General features: G+C 38.4%; 3 protein-coding genes across 4 annotated transcripts in view; 1 reads left to right on the forward strand and 2 right to left on the reverse strand.

Moving 5' to 3' along the window:
- The window catches only part of LOC106123245 (uncharacterized), a 3096-nt gene extending 2074 nt beyond the window's left edge, over positions 1-1022 (forward strand). The window contains exons 8-10 of the mRNA XM_013319476.1: positions 147-309; positions 422-587; positions 786-1022. Coding sequence (XP_013174930.1) covers positions 147-309; positions 422-587; positions 786-1022 — 566 coding nt within the window. The remainder of the gene's footprint in view (positions 1-146; positions 310-421; positions 588-785) is intronic.
- Positions 1023-1191: 169 nt separating this feature from the next.
- On the reverse strand, positions 1192-8893 carry LOC106123291 (arylsulfatase I). Its single transcript, XM_013319536.1, has 12 exons — positions 8670-8893; positions 7349-7508; positions 5096-5255; positions 4589-4683; positions 4231-4298; positions 3775-3928; positions 3426-3583; positions 3109-3257; positions 2826-2965; positions 2591-2747; positions 2250-2369; positions 1192-2143 (listed from the first exon to the last, which is right to left on the reverse strand). Exons 1-12 carry the CDS (start codon positions 8757-8759, stop codon positions 1936-1938), a joined length of 1659 nt encoding a protein of 552 aa, XP_013174990.1. The 5' UTR covers positions 8760-8893; the 3' UTR covers positions 1192-1935.
- A 2312-nt stretch (positions 8894-11205) lies between these two features.
- On the reverse strand, positions 11206-19947 carry Cnx99A (Calnexin 99A). Of its 2 annotated transcripts, none has more exons than XM_013319854.1 (13): positions 19807-19947; positions 19461-19568; positions 18138-18305; positions 17681-17830; positions 16040-16248; positions 15440-15647; positions 14984-15104; positions 14424-14566; positions 14048-14164; positions 13644-13784; positions 13001-13126; positions 11949-12145; positions 11206-11765 (listed from the first exon to the last, which is right to left on the reverse strand). In XM_013319854.1, the coding sequence occupies exons 2-13, from the start codon at positions 19566-19568 to the stop codon at positions 11699-11701; spliced, it is 1755 nt and encodes a 584-aa protein (XP_013175308.1). In that variant the 5' UTR covers positions 19807-19947; the 3' UTR covers positions 11206-11698. The 2 variants fall into 2 exon arrangements, with proteins under 2 accessions (XP_013175308.1, XP_013175307.1); XM_013319853.1 differs by lacking the exon at positions 13001-13126 and adding an exon at positions 12348-12476 and having other exon boundaries at positions 19807-19946.
- Positions 19948-19966: the final 19 nt, after the last annotated feature.

Raw genomic sequence — 19966 nt, forward strand, 5'->3', positions numbered from 1 at the left:
GTCACTGCTGCGCGAGATGCGCGGACGCAGACGTCGCGCGCCGCCCCACTTGCCCCCGCCTGGCCAAGCTCGACAACAAGAAGAGAGAGGTACCACTATCCCCATACACATAATGTTTGTATAGATTGTGTCATGAGATGTGATAGATGTGATGTGTCAGAGTCAGTGCGCGGTGCGGCTGATGCTGGCGTGGTGCGGAGCGCGCGGCGCGGTCAGCTCGGCGCCGCTGTGCGCGCTGGGCCTGGCGCAGCGCTACGTGCTCCGGCTGCTGCAGTACCTGCGCGCCAAGCACGTGCTCGCACACGACGAGTATGTACACCATCTATAACACTTAGGATGCGGGACCATCGGGGCCACCAGCCTTCGATACTTTACTCACTAAAAGAACAGACTAACGAATGGAACATTCTGGAATGTTCAGCTGGAATGTACCGCAAAAAGTGAACGAGCCGCGGCTGCGGGAGGTGATGGCGTCCTTCTTCTCCGACTTGAAGCCGGGAGTCGTGGAGCGGCTGCTGGAGGAGACGCTCGCCTCTCAGGAGAGTCGGTCGGACTCCGCGCCGGAGGTGCTCAGCCCCTCCCAGATGGTACAAGTGGCAAACTTTTCAACTTTTCTGCTCCTAACATTGTCTTATTTAAGCTTATTCTTATGTATGTTTGTCCTATAAAAAAATGATGATTTACATTCTTACCAACTGCAGCAATAGAAGGTTAATGTGTTATTGGAATTGTATGTCATAGTGGATTACAAGCTTTCTTATAAAAGCTATTGCCTGTTCTATCAGGCGAGTCTCCGCGAGGCCACAAGCGTGGGTCGCGTGGTGGAATTGCATTCGCCGGTCCCAGCCGGCGAGCTGCTGCAGCAGTACCGGGATGCTTTGACTCCAACCCTGAAGGATGAATCCCTCGCCGACACGCTGGCCGGCTTCGGCCTCGCCAGGAACAAGCGGAAACTGGAACCCGACACCACCACTCTCAGGTCCAAGGTCAAATCTAAAAGATCTCGGAGTACTTTTGAGTAATATTATTTGTAAAATGATTTTTTTTCGGTTGATTTTGTTTTAATGCTGCAAAAGAGGTGATTAAAGATGTTTTTTTTATTTATTCAACTATATCAATTTATTTTTTTACATTCAACAGTTTGTCTGTTAATAACTATAGGGTGGTGAAGGTTAAAAAAAATCTTTTTGACGTCTTTTTAAATTAACATTTAATTAATACATTTCAATATATTTATATAACTAAAATATCTTTATTGTTAAACATTACATCAAATATATATACACAACAAGATACGAGATAAAAGACATGAGTGAGTGACAAGTCACAGATGAATGTCATGGATAGAGCGAACTGGAAAAGAGGGATTAGATAAGCTGACCCCACCATCTTGTGGGATGCAAGCTAGGCAGAGAGAGAGAGAGAGAGAGAGAGAGTTATCCTTAAACTACTAAACTAAATGCAAATATCTTTGTTACAAACATACACAAAACACCTTAAATTCATGAAACTGAGTTAAAATTACAAATTCATACAACAATTTCATCACTAGATCAGTAGTTTATGTAGTCTTATCTTCTCTTATTACAAAAAAAAATTATCAATGTTTTTATGTTCTGCCATAATCAAAATCTTAACTGAGGGAATGTTAAAACACCCAGTAAACGTCTCCGAGTACAGCAATAACTTGTAATGTAACTTGTAACAATAACCAAGTGTGCTTAAACCATTCATTGGATTGTAACTTTGTTACGTTTTTCTATGAAAGTCTGGTAGTGATCGCGAAATTTTTTGTCCTATTTTGACATACTTGGAGTAAAGAGGAGGAAAATAATTTAGCTTAAACTACTATCAGTTATCACAGTTTTCAGTACTTTAATAAAATAGTCAGAAATCAGGAGGGCTAGTAGGGTGCCACATATAGATGTGAGTGAATTAAATGGTGTTGATGGGCAGAGTGTAGCAGTGTGGCTGCGCGGGGTCGAGGGCGCAGGGCGCGGGCAGGTAGTCCCCGAAGTTGGTGTAGAGGCGGCCCCACAGGCGCGGGTCAGCGCGGGGCTCGCGCGCGCGCACCTGCGCCGGCAGCGCCGTGCGGTTCACCAGCTCCAGCTCCACCATCATGCGGCGCAGCATCACCGGCTCTCTGAAATATTATCTTTATTACCCAACAAGTAACTAGGAAGAATAGGTTTTATTCTTCATTTTTTCGTCATTTAAATGAAATGATGAACTTGGGAGAAGATATTTACAGATCCGCCAGATTCCTCTTCTCGCAGGGGTCCGCCTCGATGTTAAAGAGACAGGGCGCGGCGAGCGGCCGACACGGGATGGGCGTGACGCTCGTGTTGCAACGCAATGTCGCCTCCTCTCTGAATTAATTACGTAACATACATTAGTAACTGTGACCTCTCCACGCTCGGGTAAAAAATACTAAAGTTTGATAACACAGTGTGCGACCTGAACTGTAAACAAATACCATCTTTATTCAACGATTGTAAGTTTTTGACATAAATGAAAAGTAAAAAAAGTCTTTCATAATTAATCTTTAAAAGTTTTGATTAAAAATAAGAAAATATATATTAAGCGGTACCTGAGAGCCAAAATAGTGTGATCAGCGGGCAGCAGACCGAGTTGGTGCAGCGCGCGACCCGCGTCGCTGTCGCGCACTCGCCCCGGTGAGTACTCGCCGCCCTCCCCCTCGCCGCTCGGACCGTACCACTCATCCCACGCGCCGTTGTAATTCGTACCTTAACAACAATGACAATATTTACTGCGGTTTTCGATTGCCGTGATATTTGTATTGACACACTAAATAAGAATAATACCCTTGTGCAGTTTCCACTGATCCACGGTGATGGCGGCGCTGCCGTAGATGTCGTCGATGTTGTGCAGCACGGCGGAGCGCGGCGAGGGCAGGTCGCCCGACAGCGCCTCCCACTGGCTCATACCGTCGATAGAGTCGCAGCTGTCCGTACCGATATATTTAATAATACATTTTAAATGATGTACTATTGAACGATTAAAACTGTATCCAAACACTATATCGTTGACAAAAATTGCAGTGTTATCAAATGAGCATATTGTAGATATAGTAAGTAGTAAGTGCACCTGTAGTTGGCGCCCGCGGCGGCGAGCAGTGTGGGCAGCCAGTCTACGAGGTGCAGGCGCTGGCGAGCCACGCGCGGCGTCACGTGCAGCCGCGGGCTCCACAGCACGCCCGCGCCGCGCACCCCGCCCTCCCACAATGTGTTCTTCACCTGTCACACGAGCACACGACATCATTATCGTGACGATTGTAGGATACATGTACATACAACAACTATATGTCATCGTTTTTGGAATTAAAAGTATCGTTTTCGTTCCTAAACTGTAGAAACTTTTTCATATAAAAATTATGATTAGGTTACAAAGTTGCTTGTACTTACGCCCCTCAATGGGTAGTTGGAAGCGGCATTGTCGTTGAAGCCCGCGGCGGCGCCCCCGTTGTCCGTCGTGAACAGAATAATGGAGTGCTCCAGCATGCTGCGCTGCTGCAGCGTCTGCACCACCTTGCCCACGGACTCGTCCAGCTTCGATACCATGGCTGCAACGTCACCAAAATCGTTACAAAAATCGTAAACCGGTTACTTTGTGTGATATTTAACTTTTTATTATTCAAGGCTGGGAATATATTTGCGAATTAACCATTATAAAAAATAACATTGAAAAATTCCCCCGCATTCTGTAGTGTTCAGTAGAATTTATTAAAAATAACATTGAAATGAAGTGTCGTACCGGCAAACTTTTGCCGCTGGAATGGGCGAATGTGCGCGAAGTTGTCAATGATGGCGTCGGGCGCGCGGAGGAACTCGCCGGGGTTGCCGCTGTGCACCGCCGAGTGCGCCACCGTCAAGAACAGCGGCGTACTCGCGTTGTGTGCGTTGATTAACTGCAACCGGCACATAGCTATACACACGTTTTTCACTCGCTTAGCGAGACTTACAAGCTACTTTGACCGCGGTCACCGAACTTGGAATGATACAATCGAAAGGTCGTTTGACGTTCAATTAAGTCCTAATTAAGTCTAATTATGTATCATAGCTTCATACACATGTGCAGAATTATATCTCCTTGTGACAGTTTGCTGTACGATATTTAATTCTTTAACTGTATATAGATTGCTAATAGAAGTAGCGTTTTGTTATCGAATTAATGAATTATGCCAATAGTAAATTATCAGAAGCTACTTACCCTCACCGCTTCCTTGGTGTAGACGTCTGTAGCGTACTGCCCGAACAAGTCGTGAGCCACTTCAAACCCTGAGGAAATGAGGCTGAAAACTTTATTATTGCCTAAACTGTAAAAACATAGGGAATGTAAATTCCCTATTTTCAACACCAAAGTAGGTTTAACACGAAATCATTCAATTGTATTTTATTAAAAAAAATATACAACTCATAAGTTTGTATTAATATAGATCGATCGATTAACAATAAGAAATTATTTAAACTAATTAACAAATGAAGTAAATGTATGTACGCTGAGTGGAATAAGTATATTCAATATATATATATATATATATATATATATATATATATATTTCACTTACCGCGTCTGAAATCGAATCCCCAGGAGCCGAATTCAAAAGAGGTGTGGTCATACATGTCTATCCTACCCGTCCAGAATCCAAGGTGAGTGTCGAAACTGCCAACAATATAATTCGTAATTTAAATTCAATCAGTCAAAAGGTTGCTGCTTATTACTATCGCTACTATATTTTTAGTTAGATTAGCTAACCGGCTAAATATTCAATTTAACAGTTTTAAATATATTATGTGGACATATTGTAAAATAAACTGAAACCGCAACGAAGTGAAACTTGTAGCACATCGAGTTACGAAAAAAGCGAAAACGGAGCGTAGTTTGCTCCAGATTACAAAAAGTTTGTTGCAATGGGTCTGTTTGCTGAAGATAGTGGCTTGTCCGCAGTGCGGCGTAATGAGCAATATGTGTATCATTTACCCTAACTTGGCTACGACTTATTATAAAAATAGTACTTAATTGCAGAAGAGCTCGTAGGTAAAATATCTTTATAATTAGGGTGAGGTGGTGTTACCCTCTGTTAAGCGGCAGGTAGTCGCGTTTGTAGCTGCCGAGGTGCCACTTGCCGACGAGGTGCGTGCGGTAACCCAGCTCGCGCAGGTGCTCCGGTAGCAGCTTCTCTGACAGCGGCAGGCCTCGCGGCTCCGTGCCGTAGATTACACCATGCTGCATGCCTGCGATGTACATAAACCCTATTTAATTTCCCCTCTGACACTCAAGAGAATAATATGTATCAAACGACAACCTTACGCCCCAATTCGTTTCAGTCCTATAGGCTACAGGCGGTCACAATAAAATTGACATACTCAAATGCGCATACATTACAATCGCTCGGGAAAGAAACAAAAAATAACTCAGTATATTTTGAAATATATTACGTAAATAATTTATTTGCAAGACAAAAACCTGTGCTATCGACCCCACATAAAGTAAGATAAGAACAGGGATAAAAAACGCACCACAAACAGTTTCATTGGTTTAATAAATAATCGTGGCATAGGTACACAGAGATGACTGGTCACAACATAACTGTGTATTAATTTTTTCGGATCACTAGCGTTAGTACTTAAATATTTTTATTTTAGTAAAATACTGGCACCAAACAAACGCATACAATTGTATGTGTGACCATCAGGAGATCTAATTTATGCACGGTATTTAGAATGAATAAATTTACCTTTAAATGCTGCGTAAAAAGTTCATTTCCATGTTCATTGTCGGTCATACATAGCTTGCTATTTACTCTGTTACCGAATAGCTTACGTGATTTATTCTTAATTTACATAATCGCGGAACGTTTTATGATAATTAAAGTTTTTCTACTCGAAACTTCAAGCCGTTTGCTATTTTATCATAGATGAGGTCATTCATCTAAAGCCTGCTACACACATTTGGTTTTAACTGTCGAATTGTACAGCCAGCAGTTACGTGTGTAGACAAAATTTTAACCCAACTTTAACAAAAGTTAATACGGTCCTATGAAAACGCAATCTACCAAATCTGCAACTTGTAGACACTTCTGACTATTGGTCATTTAAATGCAGTCGCAAACAAAAGCCGTTTTACGTTTCTAAATTTACCTATTAGCGTCCTAGGTACCAAACACGTAAAAACAAGTTTCCAACAGGCTTTACGCATAATCATTGAACTATCTTCGTTCGTGGTAAAGGTTTTTCAACTAAAAATACCTTGGTACCGTTAACTTATCTACTAACTGTAAGAAAACGTGTGTTATAATAGTTATTTATCATTCATTTCTTGTTTAAAAACGTAAACAAAACCAACTACGTTACTCATTCGTTATGTACCTTTGTAATGGCAAAAAAAATCGGTCCAGTTGTTTTTGAGTTTATTCGCTTCAAATACAAATCTTTCGTCTTGATAATAATGTAAATAATATTATGTGACCCAGTGTGACCTATATGTGTCACTTTCATTGGTTGGTAATTGTATGAGAATAATTGATAGCGTCATAATTGATGTACACAACAATGTACAGCTTTAAATGCCACAGTGAAAATAATATGAGAGGTTTAAATATTTAAAAAATAATATTAAACTATACTGCAAACAATAGGATTTGAGTAATAGATTTTTTACGACAGAAAATTGTTCCGGTGTCCATACGACACTTAAAAATTAACGTCAAACGGTTTGGGAGCGTATCGGGTACAAACATAGAAACAAAGAAGATAATATAAATAAATATACTTATAGGAGATACGATGATGTAGGTTCATAATTTAACTACCGCTTTAGCATCGTTTTATCTAGACCGTTGACCTCATAAATTACCTTATTATTCATAAATATTTTTGCGACGACCTCATGATAACTTTATAGAAAACTCTTTTCTTTGCCTTTCCTAAGAAGTTACTCATATAAAGTCATTAACAAGTTAAGGTCTTCTGATAGAAATTCCTTTACGATTTGTAACCATTCAGTATTGTTTATGCATTATAAAGGGAATAAGGTAATGGAGCATTGTTTTAGGACTGATACGATACAGTAGTGTATAAAAGGGTTATAACCTATAAATGTATTGTATTATTTTTTAATAAACCGGATGACTGCATTTACGGTACAAGTACAGTCATGTACATCACTGAAACAATTAATTTTTCGTATCTTAGAATCAATTGTTTTTTTTTTATTCAGAGTAGACAGATTAGTAAAGACAAAGGTTTTTGTTGAGCATGAACTCGATTGATGCAAAGCCATTATTGTATATAATTAAATAGTCAATACATAACCTAATTGTGCTTACCAGTGTGTATAGGATATTTGCCGGTCATGAGGGCGGCGCGGGAGGGCGTGCAAATGGGCGTGACGTAGTAATTGTTGAGCACGAGGCCCGACCACGCCAGCGCGTCGATGTTCGGCGTCGGGATCTGGTTGGAGCCGTGGAAAGCCACATCGTTCCAGCCCTGGAACACAGCGGATAATTTTGAAAATGTTTAGTTAAAGGTTTATCATAAAATAAAATAAACCAAATCATTACTCGTCTTAGTTTCACTATCGATTGTTGTAGAAAGTTTTGGATTGATGCCAAGTGACGTCAGTTGCATCTTTCGGAGCCGTCATAAAGAAGGGGTGCAAGGGTCGCTGGACGTCCGAGCGCGTAACCTTGGAGGGCGCCATTCAATGAACGTATTACTTATACGCCAGACTGATTTTCGCCCAACATTTTTAAGGCGGACATCTTACATGCTATAAGGAGTTATGTGAACACTTAACTTTTTTATTAAATTTATTCAGATTGTTGACTTGCACCACGCTTATTGCAAAAAAACAGAAAACTTTATTAACAGATATGGATTTCTTTACTTCGCTGAACAAATTTATATTTGCTTAAGTATAAGATTATTAAGAAATATTAAGTAAAAGAATATTTTCCTAGTGATGTTAATCGCAGACAATGGTAGCCTTCTGAGATTAAATACGGCAATATGCTAACAATTTTTGTTAAAAACGGGCGGGGGGCAAATTTTTTAATTCGAACTAAATATTTTTGTTGATTAATTTTAAAAAAATAGGTGTAGTTAAGACAAGTAGAACAAATTTTTGTATATCTGAACTTCATGTGTTGACCCCAAAATGAGGACAAGCCTCCCCAAAACAAAGTCATGCTTTGTGTACCGTTACGTCAGTTGAATTGCAAGTTAGATATCACTGTTACATTAGTAGTATTTTGGGGCATAATGTATATATGTTTCAACACGTATCATTCACCGAGCACACCATGCTGCTGTTGTTTTTTGACCGATATTGACGGAATTTTTCTGTATGCATTTCTAAAACAATGTACAGATTTTGACGCAATTTTAGAAAAAGATAACAAAAAAAAAACCGAAATGGAAACATTACATTTTTATTAATTTGTTAATTACACTTTTGACATATTTTGTTTTGCAAAGGATGACATACCTATACGTAATAATCATAAATAATAGAATTAACTACAGTGAACTTTATAGCTTGAAATACATGCAATTTTTTTATATAGAAAAGAAATCATGGAAGCTGAATTAGTTAGTGTATTATATTATATATAGATATTTTTTTCATAAAATTAAAGTAAAACGTACCAAGTCGTCAGCAATAATGAGTATGATGTGGGGCCGGCTTGTCGCACGACACAGCGTCGCCAGTGCGAGGAGACACAACACACGCGTCATATCGCAGCCGAGAGCGCGCAGCGACTGCAAACTAGACTGCTAGACATTAGACATGTGTAAATCAGCTTTGAACTGGTTTGAACGTTCAGCTCACATGGACTTGAACCGTTGCGCTACGAATCAACAACTAAATTAGCAGCTCCCGACTCAATGCTCTATGTACTATACCTATGCAACCCGACGAACCGCGAGCCAGGCGGCGATTCGCAGTGCGAATTATGCGCTCGTGGCTCGATGAAACAGACCGCGCTCTTTACCTCTCATAATTCGTAGTGACTCGCAATTTGAAACTCCAAACGTAAATCATAACTCTATGCAGATACAAATTGAGCTGAGCTGCGAACCGATTCATTGATCTGTTTCACCCAGGTAAACCGTGGCTGATCTGCAGATCAGCAAACACAAGCCCAATCACAGCTGATCAGTATGACTATGTGCTCATGGAAAAAAAGGCAAATCTGCCCACAAAAACGTCTGACGGTTGATTTAACTGTAGGTTTCCACTGCCGTGACACATGTATTGAGACATATTGTGCCTCTCATATCTTCGTAAAAACAGAGACATGTGCAAAACCAAAAGTTGCTCCAGTCGAATCCCGCAGGAAGGGATGAATGCGCTATCGTTATACATTTAACAATGTGTGTCGGAAAAGGTTAAGGATCGACCCAATAAGAAACGTAACTCATTATTTTCTTATCTGACATTTCTTGTGTAGACCGACAAAGTTATCTGACCCGGTAGGCATAAGTAGAAATCACACACTAGCGCTCACTTAGCGCCCCCTTGTCAATGTGTCGCACTGTAGCGTTTAGATTTTTCAAATTTTTTAAATGTACGTAACTCGTACACGTTTTTTATAGCCCTTGGTAAAAACAGCCAGTAAAATCCGTAATGGTCGTAAAAAAGCTGCTAGTATAAACCTTGGCTAGATTTCAATCGACGCACCCTTAACAGCTTAGTGGGCAAGTGCCTTAATTTAAATCAACACGGCAAGGTTCGAATTTTAGCACACATTAGCCCACACCCCGGTAAACAGTGAGTCGAGGGAATCAGAGGGGGTGTAATGGGTAGGTCTTGTCCCTTTAGGGATGTGGAGAGTCCCACAGAACCGGAGTGGCTTTCCCCGAGGCACCCGGTATGCGTAACGCATTCCCCCTCTTTAAAAAAAAGGTTATGTTGGCTTTTGTTTTTGACATTGTTCTTTCTTTTTTTATATTATATTCTATTATTTTTTTTATTAATCAAATTCAGTCTTTATATACAGTAGATAGTAATACATAAAGACTATCTTGTTAGAATAAAAGGTGTAATAAAACAAAATAATTTGAATAGAAATATTTTATTTAATCAAACATAAATGCCAGTCCACTGACTTGTTCCTATCTCACACAAAACCTTACACACACGCAAAATACTTCGATTCACTACCTACTATTATATAATACTATGTCATATAAGGGAACATACACATACTACATGACCTATTTTTTTAGTTTCGACCCCTCCCTCCCCTCCGTGACCACTTGTAGTACATGCCAAGACCCCCCCACCCTTTAGTTTTACGTAGTAATTCATAATTATGATTTTTAATCATTTTACAGGTAAAAATTGAAAAAGAAATAATTTGGCTCATACTCTTCTTTATAGCATAAGACTGCATGTATTCTTAAATTACTAGTGAATCATGTATTATGAAAAAAAACAAGTAACGACTAAATCTGAGCCACTCCCCCTCCGCTCCTGTGACTGACCGTAGAATTTTAAAGACTCCGCTCCCGCCCTATAGTCACGTAGTATGTGCACGTTCCCTAATGTTTAATGAAACTAATATTTCAACAGAATTTCAAGTTCAAAAACATCGTTTTAAAGTCAATATTTTTATAAGATTATTCCAATACATTTTGAATTATTATTATTTATTCAATATATCTTAAACACTCGTAGCAAATATATTTTTTAAACTAAATATATATTTACCTATGTATATACCTAAACATTCAAACAGATGAGAATGTAGATGTGAAAAAAAAATGGAAAATTAGCGTGCAGACTGAGAGTACTTGTGAAATTAAAAGCTAAACACAAATATAATTAGGACGAAAAATATCTTAACATCCAATACATAGTATTTATATCTTAGTATTACATAATAAAAACATTTATTTTGTTCACAACAGAAAAGTGGTTACTTTTACTTTGCTTCTTTGGTAGACGAGAAAACAAATTAGAAACATTAAAAAATATATGCAATAATCGAAATTTTAATCCATTAAAAATCATATTTATATTTAATTCATTTAAAAATCATATATTTAGTATTAATGCGGCGTAGTCATTATAGTATAAACAAAAATTCACATACAGAAGAAAATAAGATTATCTAACAAAATAAATATAAACAAACAAAATGCACAACTCTCAATAAGCCATCACTATTATATTTACCTTTTGCATTTTAAATAAAATACGTCGACACATAAACAACACTAAACATCAGAAGCCGCCAGTACGTGTGAACGAGACGTCCGAGTACAGCCATCTCGCTCACACTTCCTTATCGAACTATTATAGTGATGTATAAGGTTCATTCGAAATATCGATATTATGACGCTTGACTATTAATTATATTGCGAATTTATATTTTCTTATAAATAGTATCTATATAGAAGTATTAATATTAGTCCTAATTTATTGAGTTATAAATTATACAATAGAGTAACATATTAAAATACATTTATAAATTTATTACTATTAGGGACAGATCTACTTCGCTTAAGTATTCTATCAAAATAGTGTAATAGTACATATTATATAACTGAAATATAGAGGTGTAAAGTATCGATAAATACAGTAGAATGCATTTAAAATACGAAGCATGAACCAGTACCAGAGCGGAAGGTACTCAATAAATTAGGATATAGATGTGTCAGCGCAGTCATTACTCCTTGCGCGGCTTGCGCTTCCTGTGACCGTCGCCCGCGCCCTCCGTGTCCACCCCGCCCTTCCTAATTACAACAATTCTACTATTTATTTATATCCAACAACCATTATGCAACAAACACATTTAGAAATAACAGAAAAAAGGTTAATATCGTAGATAAGAAAAATAATAAAAAAAAGGATCTAATGAGACGCAGTGATGTGGTTATTATCTGGCATAGTCGAGAGCGGTGGTGAGCGAGACTTACTCTGGCTGGTCAGTCTCGTGGTCGGAGTGTGGGGGCGTGGCCGGGGGTGTGGCCGGGGGCGTGGCGGGACCCTCAAGGTCCGCCTTGCCGCGCGGCGCCCCCGCCCTCGTCTCAACCTCGCCCTCGCCCTCGCCCTCCGCCTCGTGCGGGTCGTCCTCCATCATCGCGTCAGTCTTCTTGTACTCTACGTCGGGCTCCTGAATATGTATAAAATCGAATTACAATAATCGGTAATTTAAAATACATACATAAAATATATCCGCATACCTTTGTTGAATTCCTCCTTTGGAAAAATAAAATCTTATATTTACTTTAAAAAAATCATGTCATTAATAAAATTCATAATAGCGAGCGTACTGTGTTATAGCCTGAACAATGGACAACATGGTGTATACTCACGGCGGAGGCGGAGGGTCCGCAGCAGAGGTAGCAGAGCGCGGCGAGCAGGAGGAAGGCGAGGAGTGCGGCGGCCGCAGCGAACCAGGGCCTCTCGCCCGCCCACCGCAGTCCGCGCTCCATCATACTCTCCTACACACACTGACACACTCACACACCGTCTACTACTGCTTAGCACTTCTACATGTACCCCGCAATACTCCTTCTCCTTCTCCTGACACCTCCTAATGAACGCCATCGAGACTCTACTAGTCTAGCCTACTGACAATATTATAAAGAGCAAATATATTGATATGGGAATTCCACATCATAGCGCGTTATACTCAAGTGAAGTCATTTGGTAAAAACTAGCGTTCGACTACAATCTCACCTGATTTTATTTTTTTAATCCATCGTCGCATCGTGTTGACGAAATATATCAACGACAAAAGGAGTTTTTAATGGGCAAACCAGGAAGCGGTCTTGATTCGCCAAAATAGCGAAACGACCGCTTCCCAAAGGCTTCCGCACTTGGTGATGCGTTTGGTGAGATGACGGAAAGAGAATGTTTCTCTTTTGCGTCCATTTTAGTTATAGGAAAAGGGTGAGAAGGGGTACGACGTAAGAGTAGCAGTACACATGGTATCCTAGCTGTATATCAGAGTGAAGAGTGGGACCTCTCTGGCTCTGCGCACGAGGTAGGCGATGTAAATGGAGACGGGTATGGCGCAGTAGACGGCGTACACCGCCCACAGGCCCGGCTTGTAGTTGGTGGCGCGCAGCACTCGCCCCCACACACTTTGCTATCGCAACCCCATACAACACTATTGTATTTATTTATGTACTCTATTAAAATACACACTTATATTAAGAAATACAGTCGAATCCGGATAAGCTAGAAACATTTATCAGCCATAGTCATCATCCGGTCCAGGAAGACGACCTCCATAAGTAAGAAAAATATCGGTTCCTTGGACTGCCGTTTATCCAGGTACGATTGTATTAGTAGACCTTTGACTTTACCAGAGAAACAGCTATTATTTTGTTCAACAGATTTCATGATCTCTATACATGGACAGGCTAAAAACCGTAATGTTTGTGCCTATTTGCTTCCCGCTATTTTGGCGCTGACTGTCGCGGTAGTGGTGGTAAAAATTGGAACTAATAGTAGAGTACGATTAACCATTAGGATATTTAACTCCAACTTAAAGACGTCCGGTTTAAGTCGGAAGGAAGCAAATCTATGACATGTGTGTGTCTCTGTCTGTGGTGGTGGCAGCGCGTGCGAGTGCGAGTGCGAGAGGGACGGCATGTACTCACAGAATCGCTGGAGATCTTGGCGCGCTTGAGGGCGTACGTCTGCTGCGTCCACTCCGACACCACCTCCAGGTCGTCGCTGATGATCAAGTTGTCGAACAGCAGCATCGGAGACATCGACCACAGCTCGAAACCAACCGCGTGCTGGAACATATTCAAACTGAATAACTGAAGCTTGGCTCTTCCATGTGACACACATCTGGCACACCCACTCGCTTTATACGATAGCTTTTGTACGCGACTTCGTCCGCGCAGAGTCAACAAAAAGTTTGAAATTACTAAGACTTTATATCTAAACCATATTGCTATGATAAGTTATCAAACTGCGTGAGTGACAAATGATGTGGTAGGAAATAAAGATCCTCGATAAGGTGTATTTCAACAGAGTGTCGGTGTCGAGTACTCACGATGGGCGTCATCCTGAAGGGGTGGTCGTCGTGGAAGTAGTGGGGGTTGGGGATGCGGCGCGGGCTCCACTTGCCGCGGTAGTTGGGGTTGGGGATGAGCGGCGCGCGCCACACACCCTGCAACATAACATCCAATACAATTAATATCTCTTCAAAAAAAATTATATAAAAATAGTACATAATAGATAAAAAACTATCTATGGTAAAATTTCAAAAGATACAGATAAAATAAATCTTACAATATTTTTTTTAATTTTCATAATTCTACAATAAATTTCCTTATCGTTGGATTTGAGACCAAAATCACTGTTAAACAAAGATAAAGATATTTTTAGAAAGATTTTGTTTTGAGATGTCAATGATTAATTATAAATACCTTGTAGTTGGGGTTAGGTATGAGGGGGGGGCTCCAGGGTCCGCAGCCGGGGGCGGCGGCGCAGGCGGGGTTGTCCACCAGTGGCGCCTCCCACTCCCCGTCCATCTCCTCGTCCCAGTCTGACGGCTTCTTCGCTTCCGGGTCTGGACAAATACGTATACTTCGTCATACCTTTTTTTTTTTTTTCAGAGGGGAATGCTTTATGCATACTCCGCGCCCCGGGGGGACGCGGTAGTTATGTGGGATTCTCCTCCATAGCGGAGGCATACCCACTAAACCTCTCTGTTCCTCCAACGCATCGGGACGGGACCACGGGCACGCTTTCGCTTTCGTCCGCGGCCCATACTTCGTCATACCTGCCTTTCTAATAATAGTAATTGTACAATTATGAAAGAAATCATTTTTATATTGAAACATATAACCCAAAGACCATTAGAAATGCTGCTTTATGCATGTATAATATCATGTAACAAATTAATAGAATCCTCGTGGTTTTTGCATATTTACTTTCTTGAAACATAAAAAGATTTTAGAATAATTTAAGTGCAAAGTGTAGTGACCAGGTATCATCTCGGGCGCTTCGTCCAGCCAGCCATCAGGTTTGACAGCATTCGGGTCCACGATCTGCGCCGGCGCCTCCTCGTCCCAGTCCTCGGGCTTCGTCGCGCTCGGGTCCACGATCTGCTCACGGAAACACCAAATATTGCATTTTGTAACACTAAACATCAGAAGTTAATTTAAAACATCATCTTGTCATTTTAAACATCTACAAACTAAGTAGTAATTCTATTAACATCAAGTCTGTCCTCATTCCGCTTCATTCCGACCAATGCATCAGTAGAACAAGATTTTAACGCAGGAATGACGAACCAATTGAATTATGCAAAAAAAATATGACTTATTTAATATTAACATTTATAAGAAAACATGTTGATATGTAAAAGTTTACCATTCCTGCTTTAAAGTATTTGAACTTCTGACCTCTGATCTCCATTCCATCAATGTACATGGGTTACCTTCTCCCTCTCGTCCCAGTCCTGGGGCTTAGTATCATCAGGGTCGTCGATCTCCTCTGGGGGGTTGACAGGTGGGGAGAAGTCATCGAGCAGCGAGCCGGCGTTGACCTCCTTCTCGTCGACGAGGACGCTGTACGTGTTGTCGGGCCGCACTATCAATGTGTACAGATGCGGCTCCTTGTCCTTGTAGATGTCGTCCAGACGTTGACTGAACAAACATATTAATAAACAAATCTGATCATATACATAGATAACTCATAAAATATATATATAAATAAAAAACTCATCTTACTTCTTACTAATATTATAAATGCGCATGTTTAAATAGATAGATGGATGAATGGATGTTTGTTTGAAGGTATCTCAAGACCGTCCATCTGTATCTCGCTTAAATTTGGCAACGACGAAGAACATTGTTTAGAAGTATAGGCTATTGTTTTTTTTATACTACGCGGATGGAGTCGACGACAACAGCTAGTCAAACTAGAATCTTCTAAATTTAATTATAATTGGTTTGTGTTCATCCTTTACATAGGATTGAATATAATACATATAGTAGAAATTGTTACCTTAGTAAACTAAAGCGACGTGATAAAATACCTGGGTTTCTTGCTGTGCTTTTCCTCAATGGTGCCATTCTTGGGGTTCTGGTGTCTGAAGATGAAGTGCAGCTTGTTATCATTGCCGCACTTGTCAGGCCCAAACATAATAGTGTAGGGTGTCTGGTCGTGGAACTTGCGTAGGTCAGCCTTGGTGTTGGTACCACGGGAGAGCAACTTTAAGTAAGCACCTCCGCAGTTTTGACCCTCCTATAACATAAAAGTATTTGTATCAACTTTGATTACTACGGGAGATTATTGGTCACTAAGAGTGATTATTTTAAACTAAGGAGGATCTTTAATGTAGATATCTTTAACTAAAGCTACACAAAGGGAGACCTTAACGATTCTGAGTGTGTCCAGCAGAAAGTAGAGTTTGGAAATTTTAAACTTTAAATACCTCAATTAAAGCCTTATTATCTATATCCTATTAAAATATTGAATGAAATTAACTTAAAGGTTAATAACCTTGGCAATAATTAAATACAATATATCAGTAGCCAGCCCAGAATAAAAAAAAATAGTGAACTATGTTCTTCCACACTATGTTCTACATCTATGCCAAATTTCAACGAGATTCATGAGCGGTTCTGTAGATACCTTCAAACAAACATCCATCCATACATCCAAACATTTGCACTTATAATATTAGTAACATGATAAGTGACAGCATTGTAACAAAGAAAGTAAAGTTTTGGCGTCAGTCCAGATGCTGTGAGAATAGCTACATCATTGCACGTAGATACGTCACGACAGTTTATTGCCTTTATGAACCAGAAATAACATACAACATACATTAGTTACAATGTTACTATTTTTACATACAACAATGTGATGGAAAGAACATAATTGTTATTCAAAGATTTAAAAAAATAGCTTTAAGCACTTAGTAACTTCAACTGTGTCTTCACATACAGTTACTTTGTACCAACAAATTAATTTTCCTTTGTCTTAGTTCCCAAATTTGTTTACATCAACCATAAAATCTTAACAATATTATAAATGCAAATATTTAGATATATGTATTATTATAAGCTATCTCCAGAACGGCTACAAGGATTTACTGTAATTAGGCATAGTTTGGAAGAATACATAGGCTACTAATAAAGCATTTTTTTTATTCCGCACGATCGGAGTGATGGATGACAGCTAATATTGTGATAACTATTTGAAATGTTTTTCTAAACTGTTGTAACTTATAGCTTGAAACACATATTAACAATGTTAGGAAATATAAACAAGTGAATGTTAAAATTCCTTAAGTAAACCTTACAAAGGTGTCAGTTATAATATGTTGGTAGTAGAATGTAAGAAGACTTATTGTATGTAGCGTCAGGGCACAGATTATAAAAGCAAGTTAAAGAACCTCGTAGGACAGTAAACTAATCCAATAAAAGGTGATGTCGCTCAAACTGCAAACTTAATATTGTACTATAAGGTGATTAGTGAAGTCACATGTAAATTATGAAATTATAGATTACATTATGAATAAAATAATTGTTTGTCTCTTTTCTGGATAAATGTTTATGTATGATTTAGATTTGTTAGAATATTTGAGTAATTTTTAAAATGTATTGATATTAGTCATCGTATTATGATATTTACATGATATTATACAGAATTTACATGGCTTTGACATTACCTGCATAGTAACTTCGTATTGTACAATCAGAGGTTTATCTTTGAACTCAAATGGTTTGTCCAACAGAGCAGAGATGGCGGCGTGCTTCGCTTCCGTAGTCAGAACTAGACCCAGATCTTCTTTCAGGATACGTCGCGAGGGTGCTTGAATCTAAAATAACCATCAGAATTAAATTAATGTGGTACATTTCAAGTAAAGCAAAACAGTGAAAGAGAGATGGCGAGGGAATATTTACTTAAGTACACAATAGCTTATATTAATTTAACTATAACATAATTTTAATAACTATGCCCAACAGAAGATGAACTTGAGCATAATATATCCAATGGCTTTGATCAATCAGATCTTTTACAAATATTCAAACTTGATGATAAGCTGTTTGTTCAAAAACAGGTTCATAGTCTGAATTTTTGTCTTCATATTTATTAGAATAATATTGTATTGTTAACTAACTTACCTCCCACTTTCCATCATACTTGGCAATGTTCTCATCAACCCCTTGTTTCTTAGCTTCCGATTTGATCCACTTTTTCTTGAATGCCACCTCATCATCAAAGTGCTCAGATAAATATACATTCTTTGAGTTTATACTTGGACTATGGTATTGCTCGGTTTCTTCAACAGTCTGTCAAAATATAATGTTAATATATGAAATTATTGAATGTTTAAAGAGCCTAGTAGTATAAGCTCCGAGCCCGTCGGTGGGGATGTGTAGTGAGCTGATGATGAGTAGTATAGCTGATAAAAGTAAAGGATTTTTAAACATTATATGTCAAATAAACCAACTAAAAAATAAGTACTCTAAATATTGAACTACAAATAAATGACATAAAACTTAAAACTCATTAAACTTGAAGTTTATAATAAAGTTGGATGCCGAAGTTAAGCATTGCTGAATACTGCATACAAAAACGATGACACAAAAATATATCACAGTGAATTATATGCACATTAAGCATAATTATTTTACATATTTGATGCAATAAAGACAAGTGAATAGTAATTTGCATGCAAAAACCTAACAGAGACATAGTTAATTCAGTGAAGCATTGTGTTAAGAAAAAATGTATTAAGCAACTTTTCATGTTAAAGCTAAAAAAACTACATAAACACATTCATAGGTTTTTAATAAAAATACAGATCCTTTATTAAAAAAAATTTAAGAAAGGAGTAAAATTAAAAAGTAGCATAGTAACATGCAAAGAATGGGACACAGATAAGTGTAGAGATAAAGCATTAGAAACAGTAAAATATATTACTCTTATCTGATTGCCATAGTTTGATAGCTAAATAGGAACAAGACATAATATCAAATGTAATGTTTACCCACACACACCCAAGTACAATCACTAACAAAATTAATAAAAACTCTGGTAATAGAAAAAATGTTAAATTAGTATGATCACAGGCTTTTTCTACTGATTCAACACATCCAACATTATTGTCATTTTTTCTTAATGTAAATTCAGGTTGATACACAATGTGTTTAACACAAAATATGAAACACTTTGTAATTTCCAGGTCAACTGGAAATAATACCCAAATGTTTAATCTACAGTTATTTTTCTTGTCATCCAAAATGTTTATCTAAATTTAATTATTTTGATTCAATGTTCACTACATAGTAATCGATTTCAACCATTTCATGATGTATTAATGTAATTTAATGCACGTTATGTGTCAAAAATACATATTTACAGGTTGTCAATTTGTAGCAAATAGGATTTACAATATCATAGTTCAAATATGTTACAAGAAATTAGGTCATTACAATACTAACCTCAACCGTTACTCCTTCATCATCATTGTCGGCCTCAGACCTTACGATCACGCTGCTAAATAACACCAGCAATCCACATATATACACTTTTCGATTAAATAGAGCCATCTGTAAAATATCACCTTATTTAATTTGAAATACTTCGAATAGAAGTGAAATCATTCAAATCATCAATTTACACGCTTTAATTCAATTAAAACTAAAGTCGACGACTTCAATTATTGTGGGAATGATATAGAATTCGAAATGCGGGCATAAATTACCGGATCTCGGATATCCTCAATAATCAATAACAAAACGTAACCCTATAAAAACATTTACTGTTTTTTGTAATTTATTTCCTTACCGTGCTCTACAATTATTGGTAAAATTGCAATTAATTCATAAATATATTTGTTGTGCCTGAAATAAAAAGCCGAAGAGAATGACAAGCAAAAAGTGACTGAACACTGAAATTGAAAAGCGAAATGTGTTTTATTCCGGTCCTTTTAGCAAAAGTTTTCGTT

Source organism: Papilio xuthus, unplaced genomic scaffold, assembly GCF_000836235.2.
Source record: "Papilio xuthus unplaced genomic scaffold, Pxut_1.1 DF826115.1, whole genome shotgun sequence".
In the NCBI taxonomy this organism is placed as follows: domain Eukaryota; kingdom Metazoa; phylum Arthropoda; class Insecta; order Lepidoptera; family Papilionidae; genus Papilio; species Papilio xuthus.